This window comes from Ammospiza nelsoni, chromosome 3 (assembly GCF_027579445.1).
Source record: "Ammospiza nelsoni isolate bAmmNel1 chromosome 3, bAmmNel1.pri, whole genome shotgun sequence".
In the NCBI taxonomy this organism is placed as follows: domain Eukaryota; kingdom Metazoa; phylum Chordata; class Aves; order Passeriformes; family Passerellidae; genus Ammospiza; species Ammospiza nelsoni.
The window spans coordinates 53,683,643-53,707,572 of NC_080635.1; the positions used below are offsets into that span (position 1 = coordinate 53,683,643).

A 23,930-nucleotide genomic window follows, 5' to 3' on the forward strand; every position below is an offset into this window, starting at 1 on the left:
CATCAGCTGCAGCTTACCTACAGACACAGCGAAGGGACAAACAAGTATGTGCCTTGCCACACAAATGTTTATTTATTGGACAGACTGTAATGGCAGAAGAAAAGTGGAATATCCCAGCTATCATAATCCCATACAGCACACCCAGACCTGATGTCTCATACTGCAGCTATTATAACCCAATATATCACACCCAGGTAGGACATTCTTCATCCAAACAGAGTCAAATAAAACCACCTCTTTCCTCAGGTTACTGCTGCACACAGAAAGCACCAGAGGTGCAGGTAGTAGCAGTGTAGGAACCTTAGCCATTCAAAACACTGTCTCAAGGAAAAGATTTTCAGAAGCTTTGAAATGCAGGGTAGGACCTCTGGCAACATAGCACTGGGGAGCTCTGAGAAGTGGAAAGTCAGAAGTTGAAAACTTCACCACTGTTTCTCTACTGGCAACCATAATTCAGTCACCTTCTAAACTTCTCAATGTATGATGCTTCTATGTTCTGTTTATGAGTGTATATGCAAACAATATGTGAGTGGGTGGATGATTAAACAAACACACACACAATACCTACATGTGCTGTACTGTTTGTAAATCATGACATTTCTACTCTTCCATTTGTACTATTAGTCTCCCCACATATCTCATTATGTTTTAATATTTTCAACCTCAACAAAGAGCACTTGCACCACACCACCAAAGGAAGACATACCTTGCCTTCCTTTCTCTGAAATGGTCAGACCCTTGGTGCTCCTCCAGCCTGGTGTTCAGCAACATTTAATTTACAGTGAAGGGCTAAGACTTCAGATGAGCTTTAAGGAAAATTAGCCTGTCATTACAGGCTTGGAGAAATAAAAGATCACCCAAATGCCAGATCTGACCTGACCTTTAAAGTACTGCTCCAATAATATTTTTCAATAACTATCCTTCCTAGTCTTTCCTTTGCTGGACAAGAGATATGAATCAATTACTGCAGCAAGTCATTTATGAGCTGGCCACAGCTTTCTTTTCAAACTCTACTGAGAAAAAGCAATTGACCTCAAACATCCAACATAAAAGTATTGTTCCTCATAAAGCTTCCACTTCTTTGTACTGTTTTAGCAAAACAAGGAAGGACAAAAGTTGTTGTATCCAAAAGTTGTTGTAGCTACCTGCTAAAAAATGAACAAGCAGAATCAAGGACAGAAGAATTTTATTTTCCATGTTTGCACAGTTGGTTTTTTTTTCTGCTAGGAACGAAGAAACGCAGCTACAAATAGAACATGAAAATTTCTAATCTCACTTTGCATATAAAAATATCATCAGGTTTTGAAAAATCTCAGCATAAACTGTAAATACCTGAATGAATTCCAGGGTTTAAATACCAACATGTAGCTCTATGGCAATTAAATATTAGAAACTATTGGCTGAAGCACAAGAAAAAAAATGCTTTATCAGGAGAAATACTGACTGAAAACACATCTCAACAAGTGACTAACAAGGAGCTCTTTTGCCATTTCTTTCCAAGTGGGCTCGAAAGTGAGCTACAGTTACTCAAATCTGTACCCCCAGCTGGGATGTTGATTCCCCTTAGAAGAGCATGCAGGAATGGATATTCCCACTCAAAGCCCTTGGTTGCTTCTTATGAGTCACTCTAGTGCCTCTATTACAGGAGAAAACATAATATATATACATTCCATCACTTGTATGCAGTTCAGTCAATGGAAACACTGTTCTAGCTGATTCTTGCTGCCTGCCTTGAGCTCAGAAATCCTGAGCCATGGGGTCTGCCTGCTGCTTGAACTAATCCCTTGTTTGTTGGCACTGGGACTCCCACTGGTAATGAAATAAAAATAGTATTCCAGGGCAGAAAGCCCAGGAACTAGCAGGACTTTTCTCAGGAGGAAGAACACAACTGCAAAATAGTATCCAGTGAATGGCATGTGTAAGCAGGTTGCCTGCTTGCTCTCACTCCAGGCTGCTGATGTGGAGATGCACACTCTTCCCTCTCAGAGACAAGCTGAAAGGGGCAATGGCTGCAGCGCCCACCTGGCTCTTGCAAGTTGTGTGTGCACACCTCTGTGCTGCCACAGCAATCATGGGTGGTGTGGGAAAGCAACTCCTTCATTCTTCTGCTCCTCAAATTTACAGTGGGAAAAATATTAACTGCTAAGAACTGATGGTGACAAATGATGAGAAATCAGCCACTGCTGTGGCCTGATATGATTTTTGATGTCATAAACTCTTTTTTGATTTGCAGCTGTTTCTTATACCCTCTCTACTTCTACAGTATCTTTTAAGAAATCAATACAACAAGATTCCATTTTAGCAGAAAGAGTTGCTTAGAAAAGTATCTTCAATTTCCAGTGCTGATCAAAATCCATTTGTGCAGCAGAGATGATCCTGTGCCTATATAAAGAACACCAAGCTCCTTACTGATATACTAAAGCATGTTTCACCAGTGAGTTCTAAACTGTTGCTTTTTTTCCTGTAGGAAAATAAACTCTTCTTGAAGCTTTGTTGTCATCCCATAACAACTAAATAAAATTGATTTTAGGCAATATAAATGAAAGGCAACATTAATTCAGATGCAACAAACCTGAAAACTCTGTGTGAAATAAATGAAGAAAAGTAAGCAAGGTCTGCTCAGCAGAATTACATAAAAAGCAGCCTCTTTTTTCAGAACCTTTTGATCTGCATTAAACCTAAAATTGCACCTTCCTTCTCTAGCCTCTACAGAACTACCAGGTTTCTGCAGGATCATATAATCTTCAATCTATTCATTTAGATGCTGGGACATTTCCAGCAGAGAAGCAGTCTGTGAAATGCTGACAGCAGCAGGTCTATAGCAAGCTGGTTTTCTTCTCAAAGACTTCTTCCATAAAAATTTAGTCTTTGGTACACCACTTTGAATTTGGTTTAAAAATATGACACAGATATACATGGGTGTTTTACATTTAATTTTGTTGTCTATACCACATGTGAAGCTTAGTTCCCTCTCATCCTCCTTCACTGCACTCGAGATGTAATCTGTACTCGCACCAGCTACACAGAGATATAAAACCTTAAAGTCTTGTAAATTTACTGTAGAATTAAAGGTGTATGGAGGAGATCTGCATTGTAGCTTCTAAATCTGTGCTCTTGCTCCCCTGGTCCTCTCTGGGGCATATTAAAAAGTCATAAAACCTGAAGAAGAGACCAAATATAAGCCACAAGACTGAACCATTACAAAGAAAAAAATCAAAAGTTTGTTACAGTTGGCAGTTAGATAATGTTGAAGAGATCCTGTAGGAGACTCCCGTTCAAAGTTCAGGATATAGGAAGATATGAAGCATCTGTTTCCAATCAGAAGTGACAGCAGGTAAAGTTAGTTGATATAATAAAGACCTGTCTGCACATTAGAGGAGATCTTCTAAAGTGACAGAACTGGGTTGCAGCATTTGGTAAACAATCTTAGCAGGACTATAAAACAGTCTTAAAGGAGTTGATTATTCTCATCCCTGCTTGATGCCAGGGACAGGTTGTGAGGACTTACCAAACAATGTAAGAAATTAACATCCTTCCAATAAAAACATTATGACCAGCAGGGCAGCCTGCTGTTTCAATCTCATTTTTAAATCCTGAAAAAGCAGGACAATGAAAAACCTGGGCATATTTTTGGTACCTCACATTGGTGTTTGTAGTGCATACAAGAATGGGCATAGTAAGAGGTAAATTTTACAGAAACTGATAATATGTTTTTGAATAGCCATCAGCTGATCACCAGCCCTTAAAATATGCTCTCTGCATAGAATTTAGTTCAGTTTTTGACCAGCCCTTACCGATGCTTTTTCAGCTCTTTCCACTCTATTCTCCAAACACATCCTTGCCGGATGCCAGGCTGAAGCCCCAGAGCCAGGAACAGGAGCGAATGCTGCACTATGCCAACTCTACATTCTGTTTATGGATGTTGTTTTTCACGCAAAGCTACTGCTTTTATTCCAATACTTCTAAACAAGTGTGATTTCCCTATCTACAGCTTTATAGTCAGCAAAATAGGTTTATGAACTATAAATTCCTACACTGAAGGTAAAAGCTTAAGAGAGTTAATCAAACGAGACAGAGGATGCCAAAACCACACTAAAGCTGGAGCAGAAGGCAGCATATGGAACATCTTGAAGGGATCCATGACAGCAGTCATCATTGAGATGAGTTACCTGCAGTTCCCAAATCTATTCTACCACTGGGGTTTGCAGTGACTTTATGTTCAGCAACACTCTAGCCAAGTTGCATATAAATCCTGTCAGTCTTAGACTGAGTTTTGTTATAAAAAATAAAATCTGTTTCCTGACTATCCTACCAAAGACAGGACAGACAAAGAGCAGAAACAAAACAGTTCAGTATATTTTACTGATAAAATTTTCAGACGTGCTATGTCAAAGAATTGGGACAGAGAACCACACTGAAAATCAGTTTTGTAACTGTAATCCATTATTTTTTATATTGATGGTTGTTTTATTTTTCCTGGATTTTGTATTCAGAACAACAGTCATTTATAATCAATGTGCTTTTCCAGTCACACATTTGCTTCTTCACAAGAAAGTCTTAGCAGAAGAGTTCAAAATGAGGAAATTCTTTTATTTTCTTCTTTTTTTTTTTTTTTTTTTTTTTTTAGTTCAGTAACCAGTGATGAATCTTATAAAATCCCATTACAAGGCTGACTGCCATGGTACAGAAAACCAATTAATTTATTCTGATGAATTTGTCATGAGACAAATTACTAGGACCACTGACTCACTCTCATCTTTGCACATACATCTTTGGAGCACAGGCACAGCACAGCAGAAGTTACCAGTAATTTTTTTGCAACACTGGTTTTTCTCTGGTTTTGTCAGTAAACCAAATACTTAACAATGTTCCAGCATACCTGTCATTTAGCTGGTAATACTGCTAAACCAGCATTCAAATACACAGGAGAATAAAATCCATGAGAGCAGACACAGGTGTTCCTCTGAAAGATCACTCACTTCCTCCTGCAGCTGAGTAAATATGAATTTAGATGCACCAAATCAAGAGACTAAATGCTGACTAATAAGAGAAGAGACGTGGCACTAATATTAGGTAGGTTTATGCACACAGCTTTTTAATAAACATAAATACATCAGTTTGAATGTTACTTTTATTCTAATTTCCAAAGGAAATGAGACTCCTTGATTCTGCTATTAATTGGTGGTTGCCTCTCCCTGAGTGTCCTCATCCTTCACTTAACAACCTGGCTTACAACTTCTGAAGTTGTTGGCTTTTAGTCTGCAGTTGACAATGGGGGAAGAAATCTCCATTACATTAAAATATTGCTATTCCCAACAAAAATAGCAGCTGGAAAGAGCAGAAAGGCTTATATTACTACTTCCACTATTGGAAATATTGCGGACAAACCTGGCATGCACCTGTTCTGTCTGACCTCTCAGCTGCCCTGTAAGCACTCACATAATGGCAGAATAATTAGCCCCCACATCAGGCACAATATGTGCTTTCTCCCAGCTGGTTGGGTGGAGGAGAAAGGAAAGAGCTGAAAACATGAAAAGAAGTTGAAGCTATACATGGAGAACTAGAGGAGATGAAGGTATTTAAACTAAAGAGAATTTGAAATCAGCAGGAAAAAAGCAGTGAGGGAAAAGCCTGCACACACATAGGTCACACCCGGACCTGGTGGGTTCTGATGCTCAAACCACAGAGTGATTTCACGGCCTGGCACCAGAGGGTTCAACAGCTGATCTGCACATACTGAGTACTGAAGTAACAGAACAAGGTTTGCTTTCACCTGGGCTGGGAAAAAACAACACTGATATAAATACATTTTCTTCAGAACTGACCCAGAGAGGAAAGGGCTGTGCTACTTTGCTGCAAGGGCTACGTTGGAGACAATACAGCTGTGTTTATGGGTGAGTCCTTTAGGTACCTAAATCAGCATTAGACATCACTGTACATATTTAGGTTGGCTTTAGAGACCATTATTTTACACTTTACACAACTAAAGAATTCTATCTAAATTAGACTGCTAAGGTTAACAAGCACAGGTTAATGCTAAATATAAGCAAACACAAAGGCTTGGCAGATGGTTTACTATGTCACCCTTTTGCATCCATTCCAGGTCAGGGTACTGGAAAAAAAATGATAATACATAGTATCATCATTAAATATAATTAATATATCTACAGCATTTTCCTTCACTTTTAGATTTCAAAGCTATCATAAAGTTTCATTACTAGCAGCAGAAGTCAGAATGGAGTCATCCCTATTCTGCAGAAAATGACAGAATTCAGCTGGGCTCTGAAGTACCAGCAAACACCTATGAAGCATGTTTTGCTCTGAGCAGCTCACAGACCATGTGCTGGCATTTACTTGGCAAGTTACATGACTGAGATCACTGCACCACATCAAATGATTGTACATTAGAAAATTACAATAACAGAATAATCCTGTAGTTATGATACTGGACTTGGAGTATTTTTGTCCAGCTCTTGGCTCTGCTACAACATTAAGCAAGTTATTAATTTTTTTTTCTCCTCGGTCACTTATCCATAAAACAATGGAATTTTCTTTTTCTGTTTGTCTGTTCATGGCCCAGTGAGTTTGTGAAACAGACTTTCTCCTTTTGTGTTTCCACAATACCTAGCACAATGGACCTTAGAATCAGGTGGAGTCCTGCATGTCTCCCTTAATGCAAACAACCATTGTTTACAGCTTATTGTTTATAGCTTATTTTTATCTATATTGTTTTTTAGGATGGATTTGGGATATTTTGCAACCTTTTCCACATAGCAGTGAGCTAAAGTGGGAAAAACACGTCACCAAAGCAAAGACTTCAAAAATGCCTCCTACCTGCACAGGTGTCTCCAGGGTGTAGATGTGTTCCCCACGCACGTTGTAGAACTTGACCAGGGCACTTTTCAGCAGGGAGCCATTGCTGAGGTCAAGCAGCTGGTTCTGCTTCTCCAGGCCTGCCACTGCCAGCAGGTCTCCTTGTGTGCACCACTGCACCACCACATCTGAAACCACAAACATGTCTGAGCCACCACTGACTAGAAACAATAGCAACAGCACTTCCAGATGCTGCTAAGTGACTTGAACAGATAAAACATCCTCTCAGAAGTTCCTTAAGTACTTAGAAACCTATATCCTTTCATTGAAATAGTAGAAAATATGTCACAGATGCTCTTCATTTTGTAAACTGAAAAAAAATGTGTAAAAAACATTCTTTTCACTCTATTGTGAGTCTAGAATGTAATCAGTTGTTGCTCCTAAACACCTAAGAACAAGAATTTACTAGATGAAACTGATGTGGAAAATCCTACATACAGCTTTGGGGTAAATAAGTGGAATCAAGTTAATATGCAGATAAATAATCTTACTAAGAGAGTAGCAAAGAGTGTTTGTCTGGAAAGGCCTATAATGCAAAAAAGCAGAATATCTGGCAATGCCTCATGTTCTCATGGCTGTCAATGTAACTTTTAACACCACTCAAACTAGAGTTACAACAGTATAGCATGAACCTAAAAGCACTTGGATTGTGTCCATAAATACAGATGGCCCACATATCATATGTTTTCTTTTGCCACCATCACACAAAGATGATGAGAGCTCTGGAGAATCTCTCTTACAAGGAGAGACTAAGAGAGCTGGGTAGGCTTGGTCTAGAGCAGCCTGACAGTGAACCTCATTATAATCTCAAAGTTTTGTGCCGAGAGGATGGTGCCAGACTCTTTTCAGTGGTGCCCAGTGACAGGACGAGGAGCAATGGCCATAAACTAAATCACAAGAAATTCAACCTCATGAGGAAGAACTTTGCACTGAGGGCAGCAGAGGGAGAGGCTGAGGAGTCTCCCGCTCTGGAGACATTCAAAACCCACCAAGACAAGTCCCTGTGCAACCTGTTCTGGAGGACCTACCTTGGCAGGGGGGTTGGACTGGCTGATCCCCAGAGGTCCCTTCCAACCCTAATGATTCTGTGATTCTGACTTGTAAAAATCAGGGTAGCAGGGTTTTACTGGAATCACACAGGGGCTGCTCAGACTCTCATACACATGGATACGAATATACATATCAGTTACTTTTCATACAGGCACCTCACGATGAGGGACGCCCACAGCTTAATTTGGAGACGCTTATTTCAAACCCTTATATCCTCTAGTTCTTTGTCACACTTCTAGAGTAACTCTAAAAAGCATTTAGCGTTTCTGCTTGTGTTTCAAAGGTGGATTTCCATGTTGAAGGAATACCAAGCTAGTGTTTAAATCTTTTTACTCTTAAACCAGAGGTGAAAGGCAGCTATTTTGTGCTGAGACAAAGTGAAGGTAAAGACAAAACTTTTGTGCTCTGGGATGCTCAGTCTGCCAAGAACCTTTTGAAGACACTTGTGGGCGAGAAGCTGTCTTCAAATGAAGAAGCAAGAGAGAAATTAGAGTTGGCAGGAAGGATCTCAAAATTGTTTCAAGTTGTCAACTTGTCATTTTTAGAGACTTTTATGTGCAATTTAAAATGGTTTTGTATTATTTCAACTTTCTGATATTTCTCATGGGAATTATGCTTCTGTACATATCAGAGGGTAGCCGCATGTTCCTCAAGGTAATTTTTCCACAGCTAGGCATTCTATGCCTCTTGTTTTCTCTTAGCTTTCAGCCCTCTAAGTAACCTACAATGGCATTTAATTAATGTTTCTTAGACAGGAAAAAACAGGCATGTTAGAAATAAACAAGGCAAGCTGATCAACTCCACTTTTGATAACTGGATAACTATGGAACTACCACAATGAAAAAACTGTCTCCTTTGGATACATGTCCTCAGGTAAAACTTTCAGCTGATCTCCATGACAAGAGGAAGATGGGTGTCCAGCAGTTTTCTCTCTCTCTCTCCAAGTCCTAGATTAGACTGCTGCAAAGGGGGTGGGTGTGGACTGCAGCATCCCTCCAGGGCAGTGTGGCTCTACTGACAGACTTGCAATGCCAAGAGGATCTTCAATGACTACTGGACCTTTACACAAAATAACTGGTGAACAGGCTTTCAGCACTAGCACAGAGATTAAAAATCAAATGGAGGTTTCATTTAGGGTAATGGTCTACAAGTGAATCAGTGGGTCAGTCACCCCTACTTTCCAGCCAGCACAGGCATGGAGATCAGCAAACCTTGAACACAGAGCACTGTAAATGTGCAACAGCTCTGCAGGCAGTGGTTGTGGCTAACTAGTACAATTAATAGATGTAGCTCAGCAGTTCTGCAGGAAGCAGTGCACTGAGAATCAGAGTTAAAAAGCACCAAAAAAATAAAGGATATATTTGAACAGTTCAGGACCTCCACTAGGACTCACAAAACTACCAGGACTGTTCAAGCTGGATCAAAAGAAGTTTTATTTGGGTAATCAAGTTATCAAGGTTTTTCCTCTGTCAATTTAACAGAAATATTATCAGTAAAATGAGAACTCTGCACAACTAGTAGAATATGTATATTCTCTATATATTAAAAATATATTGCTACTGCTTGAAATAATTTCATAGTTGTCTACTTTAAAAATACAATGAGTAGCCTACAGCAGCCAATAAAGGCAAGATATCTGCTGCACAGATCACAGAGCAATACTTTGAGATTTTAAACACAAACACATGAACAAGGACTTGCAGTGGTTTTGCACTTTCTTGCCTGTGATAAAATCCAGTAAAATTTACAGTCACTTGAAAAAAATTATGAAGCTACAGAAGTGTGAACATCTATATAGAACCAGACATAAAATACTTTCCACTGTACAGTGCTTAAAACAACAATATCCCAATCATCTTTTTCTATCTCACACACATTCCCAATCCAGTAAAATGCTGCATGTTTTTTGTCTACTGATGACAAAAATGTAGTCCAGCTTATAACTAATAAAAATATTCCTACCCAATCTAGCACATTAATATTTTGCTACAGGAGGGCAATATACTTAAGGGATCTTTTTTGTGCTAGTGAAAGTCAGTGGGGAAGGAGAAACAGGACACACATCCTCAGCAAGATAGAGCCCTGCAACTCTAAACAGAGAATAAGATGGGGTCTGTTTCTCCGACTGTTTCCAGTTGAAAGCTAGACTAGATGACAACTCAAGACTGCTCAGTACCCTGATTACTCTAATATTGTAGAAATGCTGAGCAGATCCATTGGTGATTATCACAAGAGCTTTTTTAAGTTGGCCCCAGTTCTCCACACTTTTGGGTTCTTTTCAGCTGATGAAGTTTTCTGGATTGTAGGGTTGTCTCATGATGCTCCATTTTGGCACTCACACATTTCTGGGGCTGGCACAGAAGGAGAAAGGAATGGAACAGAAACCTTAAAGGTGATGTTTTTACCTCCCAGGACTACTGTACATAACAGATCACCCAAAAACTATGGGGACAGTGTTAGGGCAACTTTTCACCAAAAACAACCCACTATTTCAGAACAGGTAAGAGTCTGCTCCAGCAGCCTAATTCTCTTTTCATCTAATTTAAAACTAATTCACCTGTGGAGATGAAAAAGCATCAGTGGAACCTATATTTAAGCATGTGCCTATGTGCTGTATTGAATTAAAATGTCTCTGCAGGCAAAGCACAGTAAATTGCACGCAGAGTCCTGGCAAAGTAAAGGACATTTTTAACAGGTAAGAACAGTAAAAATTTCAATGCGAGTTAAAGATTTTACATGGAATACTGATTGTACAAACATTTGTGCACATCACTTAGGAAAATGTATAGTAATTAATCAGTGGAATGTTTTCTCTCTCAGAAAAACTTGCCTCTTGACAATTAATAATTCTAGCAAGTTTTCAATACTTTTGAGAACCAAAGCAGCATTGAAATTTATACCAGGTTACCAAAAGCATGGAAGACTTTGTGAATTAGACATGCAAAGGAAGTGTTATGTAGCAGAGACATTCACACAAAGAACCATAATCATATTAATGCATTGTGCTGGAAAACTGCAGAACAGATCAGTTGCCCTACAAAACTGCCATGAAAACACGATCTCAAAAATATTGTGAAGCATTTTTTCACACACAGAAACTCCATCAGCCAAGAACTGCTCTTCCTCCAGCAGGTGTCACTGCTGGAAACGGCAATAACAGCGCTCAGGGCTCCTGGGTTAAAGGAGCAAGAGGCACAAAAATGTATCCTATGCACACATCATCAAAAATACAGGAAAAACAGAGCATAGGAGAGGGAGAAACAGCTTCTTATTGGTACCTTTCAGCCCTGAGCGGATGATAGTGGGAGACAAGTCATCGTAATTGTTCATTAAACTGATGTCTCCTGACGTGAAGCTGACAGTCAGCAGTGGCTTGGTGTTCTGCACTGGCACTGGATAGGCAGCTGGGCCATCTGCAAAACAAGGCTCTGAGTGAGCAAAAGGTGAGCAACCAAAAATAATCACATCCAGGTCAAAACACATTGTACTTCAGCCTATCACCATCAGGAGCTGTTCCAAGCCCCTCTACCTGCTTATTTCTGCAACATCTGTGGGCACAAGCAAAGCAGCTTTAGCTAGTTAAGCTTCTCTGTTTCTGTGAAACCTCAGTTCTTTTACTTTGTCAATTTTTACTGCTCCATATCCACAGTGATTTATGCATATACTATTATGTTACATAGTGGTGGTTTTCAGTCTTCATTCTCAACGCCTCAAAGTGATAAAGAAATGGAAAACCAGTGCCTTGGAAGACTTTCTTGGAACCCCAGCTGAAAACCAGCATGATGAACAATATAATAACATTAAAAGTGATTTGCTCCATACCCTTTTTGCTTGGGCAGGTATCAGGGACTCTTCCTAAAGTCACACAGAGACATTTTAAGAATTTCAAAGAGAACATACTGACCTTTCACAAATTACTGCATTCTAAATGTCTAGGCAGCAGCATGAAAAGATACCTGTCATTCTGCATAACAGGATCCAATGCACCCAAAAGGAGAGGTGAACCCAAATGGAACACTTGGCTTTGAAAACCATTTCTGCAAAGTCTCTGGTCCTCTGGGCTTGTTTTTCAGCAATTCACTAAAATTCCTTTGCTCAAATACTTCATGACCAATATTGGCATCTGCAGCTTTTGGTGTTTAACTCCTGTTTACAGTTTCTGAGAGGAGATGCCACTGGTCCCTGATTAAGTGCCTGTCAAAGCCCAGCCAACATCTTTCCAGTCAACAAAAATGTCAGAACCAGTTAAGAGTAGTATTGTTTCCTGAACTCGTAAAAAAGCTGAGGAGAAAGAATTTTGGAGAAAGATGTCTACTAACTGGCACCTCTGTGTGTATATAATTTAATAAGAAAATCCCAACAAACTTCTAGTCCTTCCTACACATCTGTGTGAGTCAAAGGCTTGTCACCTTTGAGAGGTTTATGCTACATCTGCTCTAAAGAAAACACATCATGTTTGGGTAATCATTAAAATAGGCTTGTAACGAGTCCACCCACCCCCTGACTGACTCAGAAAAAGCTAACACACACATTTGGATCATTTAAGCTCTCATCTGCAATTTCACCATCCTCCAAATGGAAACCTCAGTATTTCTGAAAAACACAACAAAAACCCAGGAAAAATCCAATTTATTGCTGTTGTCTGTCTTGCTTTAGGAGTTTGCTAGGTTGAAGTTAGTTTCTTTCCTTCTAAGGTAAGAAATCTTACCCAGTACCAGAAGTAAGGCATGAAAGCCAAAACAAAATACAGTTTTAAAATATTCTAACATTTTCCAGGTGATCAGATTATCTTCTTTCAATATTTGTTAAATACATAAGCTTATTACATAGACACATATAGTGGAAAAGATAGATTTTTTAGTGTGAATCCAAATTAGAGTTAAAACTGCAAAAGTCCTCAATTCAGAGGTTCAGATCCAAGACCCAAATTCAGAATTACTTTTGAATAATTGTTATGTATTTAAAATTTTCACTGTACAATCGCTGACTGTTATAGCAAGTTAGTTCTTAATGCAGTTCAGGCTTTATACACTGAAATACAGTAACAGCTCACCTAGAGCTAATAAAGTGATCAATCACATAAATGGAAAGTATAATCATTACTTGAATGAGAAGGGTGGGACAGACTGTGCATGGACACCTAGGCCTCAGAAGTCTTTGCTACTGATGATTTCCAAAGACTTTAAAACCAAATATTTCACCAAATGAGTTGTATTGAGACTTAAGGAGAGGGAAGGATTTATTCCTGACTCTCAAACTGGCAATGTGCTCTGAAGCATGTGAATTAATAACTCCAGCCAACTCCAGACACCCTGCTTCTACCCCATGTCATTGCAGGAAATGTCTTGATTTCTGAGCCTTCTGCAGTATTTACGGAACTCCTGATGTCAGGACTATGAAGGATGGGACTGTAACGATGAGCATTACAGAAATCCTACAAAACAGAGATAACACTAAATATATAGTACTTTACACCATGTCTAGTACTGCTGTCTTTTCACATGAATCTATATAATAGTGCATTAATTTCTGTGGCTGCACTCTGTACCTCCACACACACCAACCACTGCAATACCTCTTATCTGCTTATCAGTGAAACCTGACATGTCCCTGTCTACTGTTTTTCACTCACCCTCACTGAAAGCTTTTGAGCTTTGTGATGTTATCTCATTTGTGCAAACGGAGGCAGAGCAGCACAGATAAGGCAGCAAGGCTGGTGGCACAGCTAAAAAAAAGCCACTCGCCCATACCAGCCCTTTGCTCCATGAGAGCTTGAAACTGTGGCCACCCTGCTGGTTTTGTAGGGCATGACATCGCCCTGGCATTTGGGATGACTTCATGAGCAGGTGCAAAGCTGAAGCAGAAGGATGTGCCCATGACTTACCCTGTGGTGGGGAGTAGTCGTCGGAGTCCGTGTCACTCTCGCTGCTGTCCTCCACCAGGAAGCTGGGGTAGTTCCAGGACATGTTGAGGATGCCATCTGACTCGTGAAGGAGCACGTGGGCCAGCATGCGCCCGTGGCAGTCCATGACAATCACCTGTCCATCAGCAGTGCCAAACAGAACCTGAAAATGACACAACAACCCTCAGTCCCACCAATTGTCAGACACGAGGCCCTCCTTCAAATGCATCTTGTCATTAACCAGCTACCCTGGAAATACATTGAAAGCAAAGCAGTCCTGGATGTGAAAGGGTGCCAGAGTGGGACCCTGCAATCAAAGATGAATGTGAAGAATGAAGTTAAAGCAGCAGAGTCTACAGGTAAGTTTGTAAAATCTGTGAGCAAGTAACATTTCATGGTGGATGCATTTCATTCACTTTAATGTGAGACATTACACTTAATTTGAACTTGATCATCACCAAATTTGAACTTGATCATCACCAAAATGAAAGTGAACTAGCAGAAAGGCTACCACAGACTATTTAGTATTCTTGGATACTACAAAAACTCCTAAACCCGGTGGCAGAAAAGGTGTGCATCAGTCGTAACAACATCAAAAGAAAAGACACAGCTGACAAAAGTGAAGTTCTAGCAGAGATTTCAAATGGTTCATGAGAAATACAAAGCTGAATAGAGGGACAGGTTACTGAGCTGATGAGTTAGAGAAATTGGAAGAATGCCTTCCAAAAAAGGCAAAAACAGCATGATTAGGCAGCTGGAAGTAGATTAACACAGGCCAAGGGGAAGGCAATAAAGCAACATGCTGCACATCCAGTAAGAGATGAGAAGAGCTTCCACCCACCATTTCAAACACAAAATGGATAATCCAAGTTTTTTCTTGCACTTAAACAACTCCATAGCCAATCACTGACTGAAGTCAGACTGACTGGAACCAGCCAATTTCTTTTTAAATAAATTCTTCTTGAGGATTTAAGAAAGTTAAGATCCTGAATATTTGATGAATTTTAAGAGAAAAATCAGGAAATAAGGACTAATAAATCCTAAAGCAATAAATAGATTAGCCAAGGCTGTTGCTGCCATCACATAATTCTGTATGAGGCAAATACACTTTAAAGCAAGTTTAAAAGCACCCATCAACTTGAAAACTAGCCAGCATTAAAAATGAAGCTCAAAGGAAGGTCAAACCTTATACTTGCTCTTCAGTCAACCATCTATTTCCAGTATATTTAGGGTTCTAACAATTGAATGCCCAGGCCAGAAATTCACCTAGCCTTGGATCTTACCTGTAAGAGTGGTCAAGTGTTTGGAGAAGAGTGAAAGAACAGGATGCACTGAGCAAGCATCTCCCCCGCATGCTCCTGCAGCTTTCAACAAAAAAAAACCCACAATCCCTCTCTCTGATAACTGATTATTTCATTTGGCAACCTTTAGCTCTTTACATTGAAAGAAACACGAATAATTGTTCCCTACTTACATTGGTCACAATTTTACAGACCTCTATTATGTGACTCCCTGGTCATCTCTTTCCCAAGCTGAAGAATCACAGCCCACTTAGGATCTCCATGTACACTTCTTGTTCAAAGCCTGCAATCAACCCTTGGTGACCTCTGCTGTCAGAGGCCTTCTTTTCTACCTTCCTGCTGAGAGGCAGTGTCAGACTTGCAGCAGGCAATGTGTGTATTATATCACACTTATTCAACAGCAGTCTCCTAGGAAGCCATTGTCAATATTGCACTTTTGAAAGTTTCAGAAAGGAAGCATGGTTTCCTAAGCCTTAGTTAAAAAACCCAACCAAACCAAACAAAAAAAACCCCACCACCAAACAAAAAAAACCCCCAACCAACCAAAAAAAACCCAAACAACCCAAACAACTACAATCCAAACCAAAAAGAAAAATACTGGAGTTCTTTTTATTACCAACATAATGAAGGTTATAAACTCGAATGGCAATTTAACAGAACTCCCATAAAGTCATTAAAATCTTAAGGAAAACAATGGAGTTGTTTCCCATTATCAAAAATATTTTTAAAAATCGGTATCTGGCTGCCTTACCTGTAATCATTACATGTTATAAATATTTTTGTGTTAAATAGTTGCTGGGTTAAAACAGCAACTGAAGTTTGCTACAAGCCTCAGAATACTATTCTTAGGTGTAAAAGCAAGAATTCAACCTTTGTTCATCTCACGCTACCCTCCCTTGTGATCCATTATTCCATTCTTCTTCCACTTGTATCACCACATCTCCTTTCACACTGTTCACTATTTCCACTGTTTTCACATGCATGAACAGTGCACAGCCACTGTCACTATTCATTTTCAAAACACAGCCACTCTCTGATCTCAACAAAACAAACTTTTACAAAGACAAAATCTTACCAGTTGTCACTGCTAGCTTTTCACACCACTCTCAGTCTACTAGGGATTAGTTTCTAACTGGTCTGCAAGAAGTTTTAGAACTGCAAATACCCAGACAGGGGAGCTGAGCCTCTGTTGTTTCTGAAAATAGCAGTCTGACAAGAGTCTGCCTCCTAAAACCCTGCAGAAACATTTTATAATTGGGTAGGAACAAAATCTTTGGATTCATCACTCAACAGTTCAGTCTCATCTCAATCTAAAGCTAATTCTTTTGAGTAACACTGCCCCCAAATAATTTAAAATTATGAAGTCCTTAGTAATTTCCAGTTCAGAACAGCTGCACGTCAGCATCTTAATTCTTGCACTGGAACTTGAGAGAGCTCTTTAGCAACCGAGAAATATCAGAGGGCACACTTCATCTCTTCAGCCAGGCTGTAGGTTTCAAGGAGCAGCTTTAAGTTTCAGGGTTATTGTAGCAATACAACCTTTAAGATGAAAGCATTTATCAGCCTGATAGTCCTGCTGGCTGAACTCCTGCTGAAGCTGTAAAAATGTCTAATGGTGTTATCATCCATAACATTACTCAGGTTATAAATGCCACACTCAAGCTACCTATGTCAGATGAATAAAACTCTCTTGACCTTCAGACAAAAGGTTGAGCCACAGGATACCCCTAAAGGATCTAACAGAGAAATTCAGAAGTTACATTTTAGATACTTAAATAATTTTATTTTTTTGTGTGTTTGCAGATCTAGGAGGTCAGACAGAATGTTGGAAAAGGGAACAAGTTATAGTGGTTTGTTATCCCTTGAACACAAAAGCTAAGTGATAATAAGAATAATTTAAAAAACCCAAGTACTTATTTTGAAGTGGTTTTTTGGCACCTTGTTCTGTTCTTCTCTTGACTCATCTCTTCTCCTTTCTGCTTGTTATCACAACTGATCTTACATGTATTACCAACTGCAGAACTGCATTTGCAGAATAGGGAAAATCCGATAACCCAATACCTAAAATCACCCAATACCTTCTGAGTGTGAGTCAGTAGCACAACATAAATGCAGTATGTCTTTACACAATATCACACATGGCCAAGACTACACTTCAGTGAAGCTGCAGCTGATTAAAAGTCACACAAATGCAGGGCCCCTGTAGTGCCCAGATGTTGTGTGCTTTCAAGGGAAACTGTAGTAAACAGCCCTGGGAAAGCACACATGGCTTTCCAAGTGTACCAGGAGATGAAAGGGGGGTTCAGTTCTGAAACACAAGTGTCTTAGTTCTCCATGAAACCCCAGCTTGGGGTGACTTCTATCTATTATAACAAATCTGAATACCTGACAAACACCCTTCTCTGGAATGCACTGATCTCTTTAGTCTATGTGCTAACTTGAGGTGAGTTTCACAACCTAGTTTTGGTAAATTAATAGGTTTTTCAAGCAAGATTTCTGAACTATCATCCATGAAACTTAGCTTTCAATATTGCAACTCCCTTAAATGCCCATGATATCAAAGACACTCCAACTAACAATCTGAAATACACCAATTGCTAAAAGACATACAGTAAGCAAAAGATGGGGTATTTTGCTCTGAATGATTCCTCTTATGAAGAGATTAATATTACGACGGCCAAGAAGCTAAAAATTCAGCTCAAGAGGAACAGCTTGGACATGCTGGGTGGCTTTGCTATGTAAATTTCAATAATATTGCGCTGAACTCCTCAGTTCTGTAAGATCTGTTGTGATGCTGCAATGCACTGGACCAGACAAAGCACCAGCAGAAAGAGGTTTGGCAGCACCAAGATCCACAAAGCTACAGTGGAGTGACCAAAGAGCTGGTTGGTACATTGAAGGTCCAGCTCAGGAAGCCCACTGTTTTGTAGAAGTATTCTTTTCTAACAGCGGTGCTTTTTTGGCACATAACACATTTTGTTGCTATTTAATTTAGCTTAATGTAAGTAAATAGAACTCATCAACAGTAAGAATGCTCAAACTTTATCATAATTGGAATACATATGAGGAGTAGAAGGCAGAATTATTCCCAATCTCAGGTTTTGGTTGTACAAACTGAACAGTCAATAATGTTACAGAAAGATATTGATAAAACAAGATGCCTCCCTTCGTGACATTTAGTACTAACACTGAAGGTTTCTAATGTTGCTGGTTAAACAAAACTCCCAGGAAATCTAATCAATACATTTTCAGAACAGGGATTGTCATTCTGCATCAGGGAAACAACCAAACCTTTGACTGAAGCTGAAGTTAAAGCATTAGAAGCTGGATTTGCTATAGCTGCTGGAAGAAATATAAAGCTGTTGGAGGCTACTTTAGGGTAGCACTTTGCCAGTGAGATATTCCAGTATTGTGATGTTGGAAAGCTAAAAAAGGAACAAGCATCTGTTTTACTCCTGCTGGCTTGGGATTTTTAACAGATCCTCTTGACTTTCTACAAAGAACAAACATCTGACAACTCACAAACACAAAACAACTCATAGACTCCATTAATTTCAACAGCACTAAAAATTATTCTAGCAAACTCCATCCTAGTACAATCTGGTTCTTAAAACCCCAAATTTTCACATACAGGCAGAACTTGCCTTGTAGGACTATGCAAGGTGCATGACCAGATTGGATCTTAATTCCTGGACACACTGAAATATTCTGAAAATTAATGTAATCTGTCATTAAATCTTAAGAGCTGTAATCTTCCCTAAGATGTGGCTAAGCTGTCAGGAACTCCACTGAGCTATTTCTCAAGTTACAGATCTCCCTTCTCCCACAGGACAGGTAGCAGCTTTTGGTTTTTAACATTCTCCAGGGCTGTACTTTCAAAGTTTGAAGGACTCCTCTTCTTGGAAACCTTACCCTTTCAGTATTTTGTTTTACTCTTTGCCTTTGTGTGTGTGTTTGGCACACACACCTGCTGAAATCTTGGTGCCATCATAGCAGGCTGTATCACTGCTGCCACTTAAAAACTTGTCCTGCACAGCTCTGCATTCACAGCTGCCTCATTTTATGTTTTGCTTCACTGATCTTCCCTTTCTCAAATTTAGACCTGTTTTTATGCTTTCTTCTTCAGTCTCCTCCCCCATCTTCCCCTACAGGAAAAACTAGGCACCTCAGAAAATACACTTTGCAAAAATGCTAATAAGGTCAACCATTTACACTGTCAGAAGAGGCTGAGCAGTTCAAGGAAGCTGAATTACTTCTGTTTGCTCTGATTTAGCCACCTGGACAAACTTCAGTATTTATGATAGGAACAGCCTTCACAGCTGTCACCAAACTGCCATCACACTAACAGAGATAAATCTATTTTGCTGATTCAAAATTAACTGAACTATAAAGTGATAAATACACAAGATGATGGATCAACCTTCTATTTATGCAGGTAGGCTTAGAACAAAGAAAGTGCAGGGAAAATTATTGCCATGAATTATTTTCATTCATTAGTCGAACAAAAGAATGTCAGTCTTGCCAAGGCTTAACTCCAGCATTCTGCAGTCCATCTAGATGTAATATTACCATTTTGCTTGGGCTTTTCTTGTTTACTGTTTCACCACCACAAAGCAGGAGACAGTGCAGCAAACTCCTCTTAGGATATGTTAAAAAGTGAAAGTTTGTTTTTTCTCAGTGTCATATTTCTGGCTTTCCTTCTTTTTACCTCAAAATACAGGGAGAAATAAAGAAAAGCAGAGTGAGGGAGACAGCTGGTCTCCTGCTGAATACTTTTTTTATTTCCATTAAAAATTCAGCCACTGTAAAATGATTTCTTGAACTGACACAAAAAGAGACATCACTAAAATTCACATACAAGCTCAGGGGGAAAGCACTAGATTTTTCTTGACTGCCTTTATGTCCAAAAATCTTAGAAGACTCTGTTTCCTTTGGATGTGAGCAGTTACCAGCCCCCCACATGGCTGGTACAGCCCAGGATCATTCAGCTACCCACATTTATAAACATACATACAGCGGTGACATTCTCATTTGAGGTCATTAATCCTTTCAAAAGCAGTACTGGCTGAATTACCTACTTTCAGCCTTGTTCATTCTCTCTTTTACCAAGTCCATAGGATCTAGATAACTATTACAAAGCCATCAAATGAGAAGGCAAAGTAAATCCATCAGAGATCTTGGTGACGAATCCATTTAATAAATATTGAAATAGCAAATACTGAAATACCAAAAACTGGGGATTCAAACTGCACTGGCTTTATTTCCCTCTAAAATAGTATAATGTAGCTGAATGACTGTAAATGAGATACAGTCTTTCATGCCACTTCAGGAGTCAAAAATATAAGTAGTCTTAAAACCAGGACCTCAAGCTATTAACTACTCTGGACATGTGGGGATAGAAGCAATTGTCCAGGCAAAGATGTTTTATGAAATGTTATATGAAAACATTCTAGCAAATCACAGAAAGACTGATTATTATACATTCTTGTAATTATACCTGGACTAATTCTGACTCGTGTACTCCAGGCATACGTATTTCTATATGCTTCTTGACTCTCAAGACATTTTTTGAGCAAGCATCTTACAGCAATTAGATTTTTAAGTGAAGAGTTGCCCTCCTATATAATGTTCATGGCATTAATGATATGCCTCGGTTTACTTAAAATGTGAAAAAAATCATATTCGAAGCAGGATGCAAAATGAATAAAAGGCCAACAGCTGAACACCTTCTACAGAGCATCTTCTGTGACAGTTAACTTGGACAGGACTCCAAGCCTGAACCACGGAGTTCCCACAGCAGAAATACTCTGGGATATTCTTCGAGCAGTGTTGTTTCCTGATTGCCCGCAAAACTGCCAGGAAAGTCTGTCTCTGAAAACACATATTCTTCACAAATATGCAATTATACATAGCAACTAAAACAACATCTGGTGGGAAAATGCAATTAGTTTTACCAACAAACACTCAATCAGGAAAAGAAGTCAACTGATACACTTGGCAGTCTCCTGCATTATTCCCATGTCAGGTTTTAGTTATTTCCTGAAAGATATGCTGACTGCTGAAGCTAAAATCTCATTCAGAGCTTTAGAAGTCTGAGAGTTTCTGCTGGGGTTTTGTGGTTTGTTTTTGTTCCCTAATTGAAAATAGTATTACTTAGAAACAAGGACAGCACTCTCAAGCAGTGAAAATGCAATACAAAGCAGTTTAGAAGCAATGTCCTTGCTGTTTTGAATTTCATAACATAAAAGCAAGAAGTCCCTGGGTTAAGCTATACACTAATGGAAGTTAGTCCCTCAACTTCTGCCCTCTCCTTCGAGGTCTCGGGTGCTGGCAGAGAGCAGTAACTCAGCATGGTCAGGAAATAGGTGCAATGGGTGAGGTCAAGTGTAACTGAGTCAACATGGAGTCAGGCTGAGTAATAAACTGTTACCGAATGAGGCACTGAAGAAGAATGACTATTCTCTTAAAAAGCAAGGAAAGCAAGGAAGGATTAATTCCTTTTTAGCTTGCCAACAATCCCTCAACATCTGAACACTGACAAGAAACTGGATCCTGGACAAAGAACAGAGAGCTCAAGTTGAACACATGCAGGATGAAACATTGATGGGAAAGGTTTTAGAGAATAAAGAGATATTGCTCCTGCTTTCCATTGGTATACTATCTCTTTTTGTCAAATCAATGGAAAGACTGTGTGGTATCACTTTCCAAAAATATCACCTTTCCTCTGCTATTACTATGAAAGTTGGCCTTACCTTCCCAGACAAAACCTAGCGCAGAAATCCACAATATCCTCCTCGAGATTCAATCACTCTAATCCCTGTTTTCAGCACCAAGGTTTCAGACTATTTGCAGGCTTGAAGACATCTGACCCCAAGTTCAAGACCCCATTTGGCTCCTGGTCTTCTTACTAAACTTCCAAAAAATTGATGGATTAAGTACAAGTGATGATAAAGTTCAAATCAACCACACTGGCAGCTACTTTTTTTTTGAAGTGAAAAGACCACAAAGCTCTAGATGAACCCAAGGGATCCTGGGGCCAAAGTATTGTCAGTCAAGTGGCTTTGGCAGTGGAATAATGGACTCTTCCTGAAAAATGCTGTAAAACCTTCACAGTTTGGAGAGCTTTCCCTATGTAAGAATTACACTTCCACTCACATGCCCTCTCCTGACCAGTTCAAAATCTGAACAAAGCAATTTTCCTACCCTACATATGACTTCTCCTTAGAGAGCACCTTCCTGCAGAAGGCTCAATTTTTTTCCCTACACTGCCTAAAACACAGCCTAAGTGCATGCTGCTCCCTTGCAGAGGTACACTGCAAGGCCTCATGCTTACTATGTGCCTCAGGGCTGAAGCATAGCACAGAGCTTTTCAAAACCACAAGTTCAAGTAAACTCCCTGTCTCAGAGAACTAAAGACTTCAGGCTACAGAAGAAAAATCTTCTGTACAGGTGCCAGCAAGGTGAGAGAAGAGGCAAACAACTCCTTTCTTCCTGACACCTCCCACACAGAGACTGGTCTTGTTTCTATTTGCACTCATCTTTACTTTGCTGACTCAAACATTGATGCTTCAAAAGTGTAAAACAGCACTGGGTATAAAAATGCTAAGTGGACACATTAACTGAATAGCACAAGTTTTCATCTCTCCCTCCATCTCTGGCTTGTCACTGCCATCAACATTCCTCTTTCCTGAGGGGGGCAAAGACGTGGTAGAATGCACAGCATTTCAACTTCAGATTCCAGTCAACTAAAATAGCAATATTGTGACCTGAGAGTCAAAGGGAAGGAGTTACAAGGCGCACTGTTGAGGCTGATCTGTACATCCTAGTACACCGTGCTTCCAAAGGGATGCAGAAATCCATTCAGGCATTTGCTTTTTGCACTGACAAACATCAAACACCCTGTCTACAAGGACGAGCAAAACATTAAAACAGTTGTATTACTCCTTTCAGACAGAGTCATTAAGAGAAAAATTTCTGTGCAAGACTCATCTGAAACAGCCCTGACACGAAACACTGCAGGAGCTGCTGAGAAAACGAGCCCTGACGCCGTCAGCCCATAAACAACCCCATGGCACAGCTCTCATGACTGGAACAAATGGCAGCATCTCGTTAGCTCTCCCAGTGCCTTGCCTCTGCAGGCTGCATGAAGAGCATCCAGGGAAAGATTAGGCAAGGCACAGATGAAGCGAGTGGGAAGAAGAAAGCACATTGAAGTATCACCTTATTGCTCTGCTCCTCCAATTACCCGCTCAGTAACTGTGCAGCACAGACCAGGCTTTCTGGCAGGAAAAATTTGTCTGGAATAAACCCACAGATAGATACCATAGCTCCTGAAGCTGTGGATAAGCCTTAGAGGCTCTAAGGAGAACATCCTTGTTGCCTACCCTCCACAAAACTCAAGGCAAAGCCTAAAAAGTTCTCATCTGAGCACAAAAATCTGCAGTGTAGCTGCTCGTTGCTAGTGAAAAAGGAAAGCACAACCAAGAAATGACAACAGTGCACCAAGCTAAGTTTTCTCCTTCCTTCTTTTTGGAAGTGTATTCTCAGCAGAATGATGAATAAAAACCTACTTGAGACAAAAAGGCAAAGGAAAAATAATGCTAATACAGCTATACACCGCTATCAGAAAAAAAGGGGAGAAAAAAAAGAGGTATCTATTATTTAGGAAATAGCACAATACAGCCTTGGAAACAACATAATAAAAAGAGATGGGAGAAAGAAAGGCAAAATACCACTTAAAATTCACATTACTTTTCCCACAAAATCTGTCACTATTATCTACCATCATAAAAATCAAGTCTCCC

General features: G+C 39.7%; 1 protein-coding gene across 1 annotated transcript in view; it reads right to left on the reverse strand.

Moving 5' to 3' along the window:
- TULP4 (TUB like protein 4) overlaps nucleotides 1–23,930 on the reverse strand; it is a 146,325-nt gene that overhangs the window by 19,488 nt on the left and 102,907 nt on the right. Inside the window, exons 5-7 of the mRNA XM_059467456.1 lie at nucleotides 13,808–13,988; nucleotides 11,202–11,336; nucleotides 6,835–7,001 (exon numbers count right to left, since the gene is read on the reverse strand). Coding sequence (XP_059323439.1) covers nucleotides 6,835–7,001; nucleotides 11,202–11,336; nucleotides 13,808–13,988 — 483 coding nt within the window. The remainder of the gene's footprint in view (nucleotides 1–6,834; nucleotides 7,002–11,201; nucleotides 11,337–13,807; nucleotides 13,989–23,930) is intronic.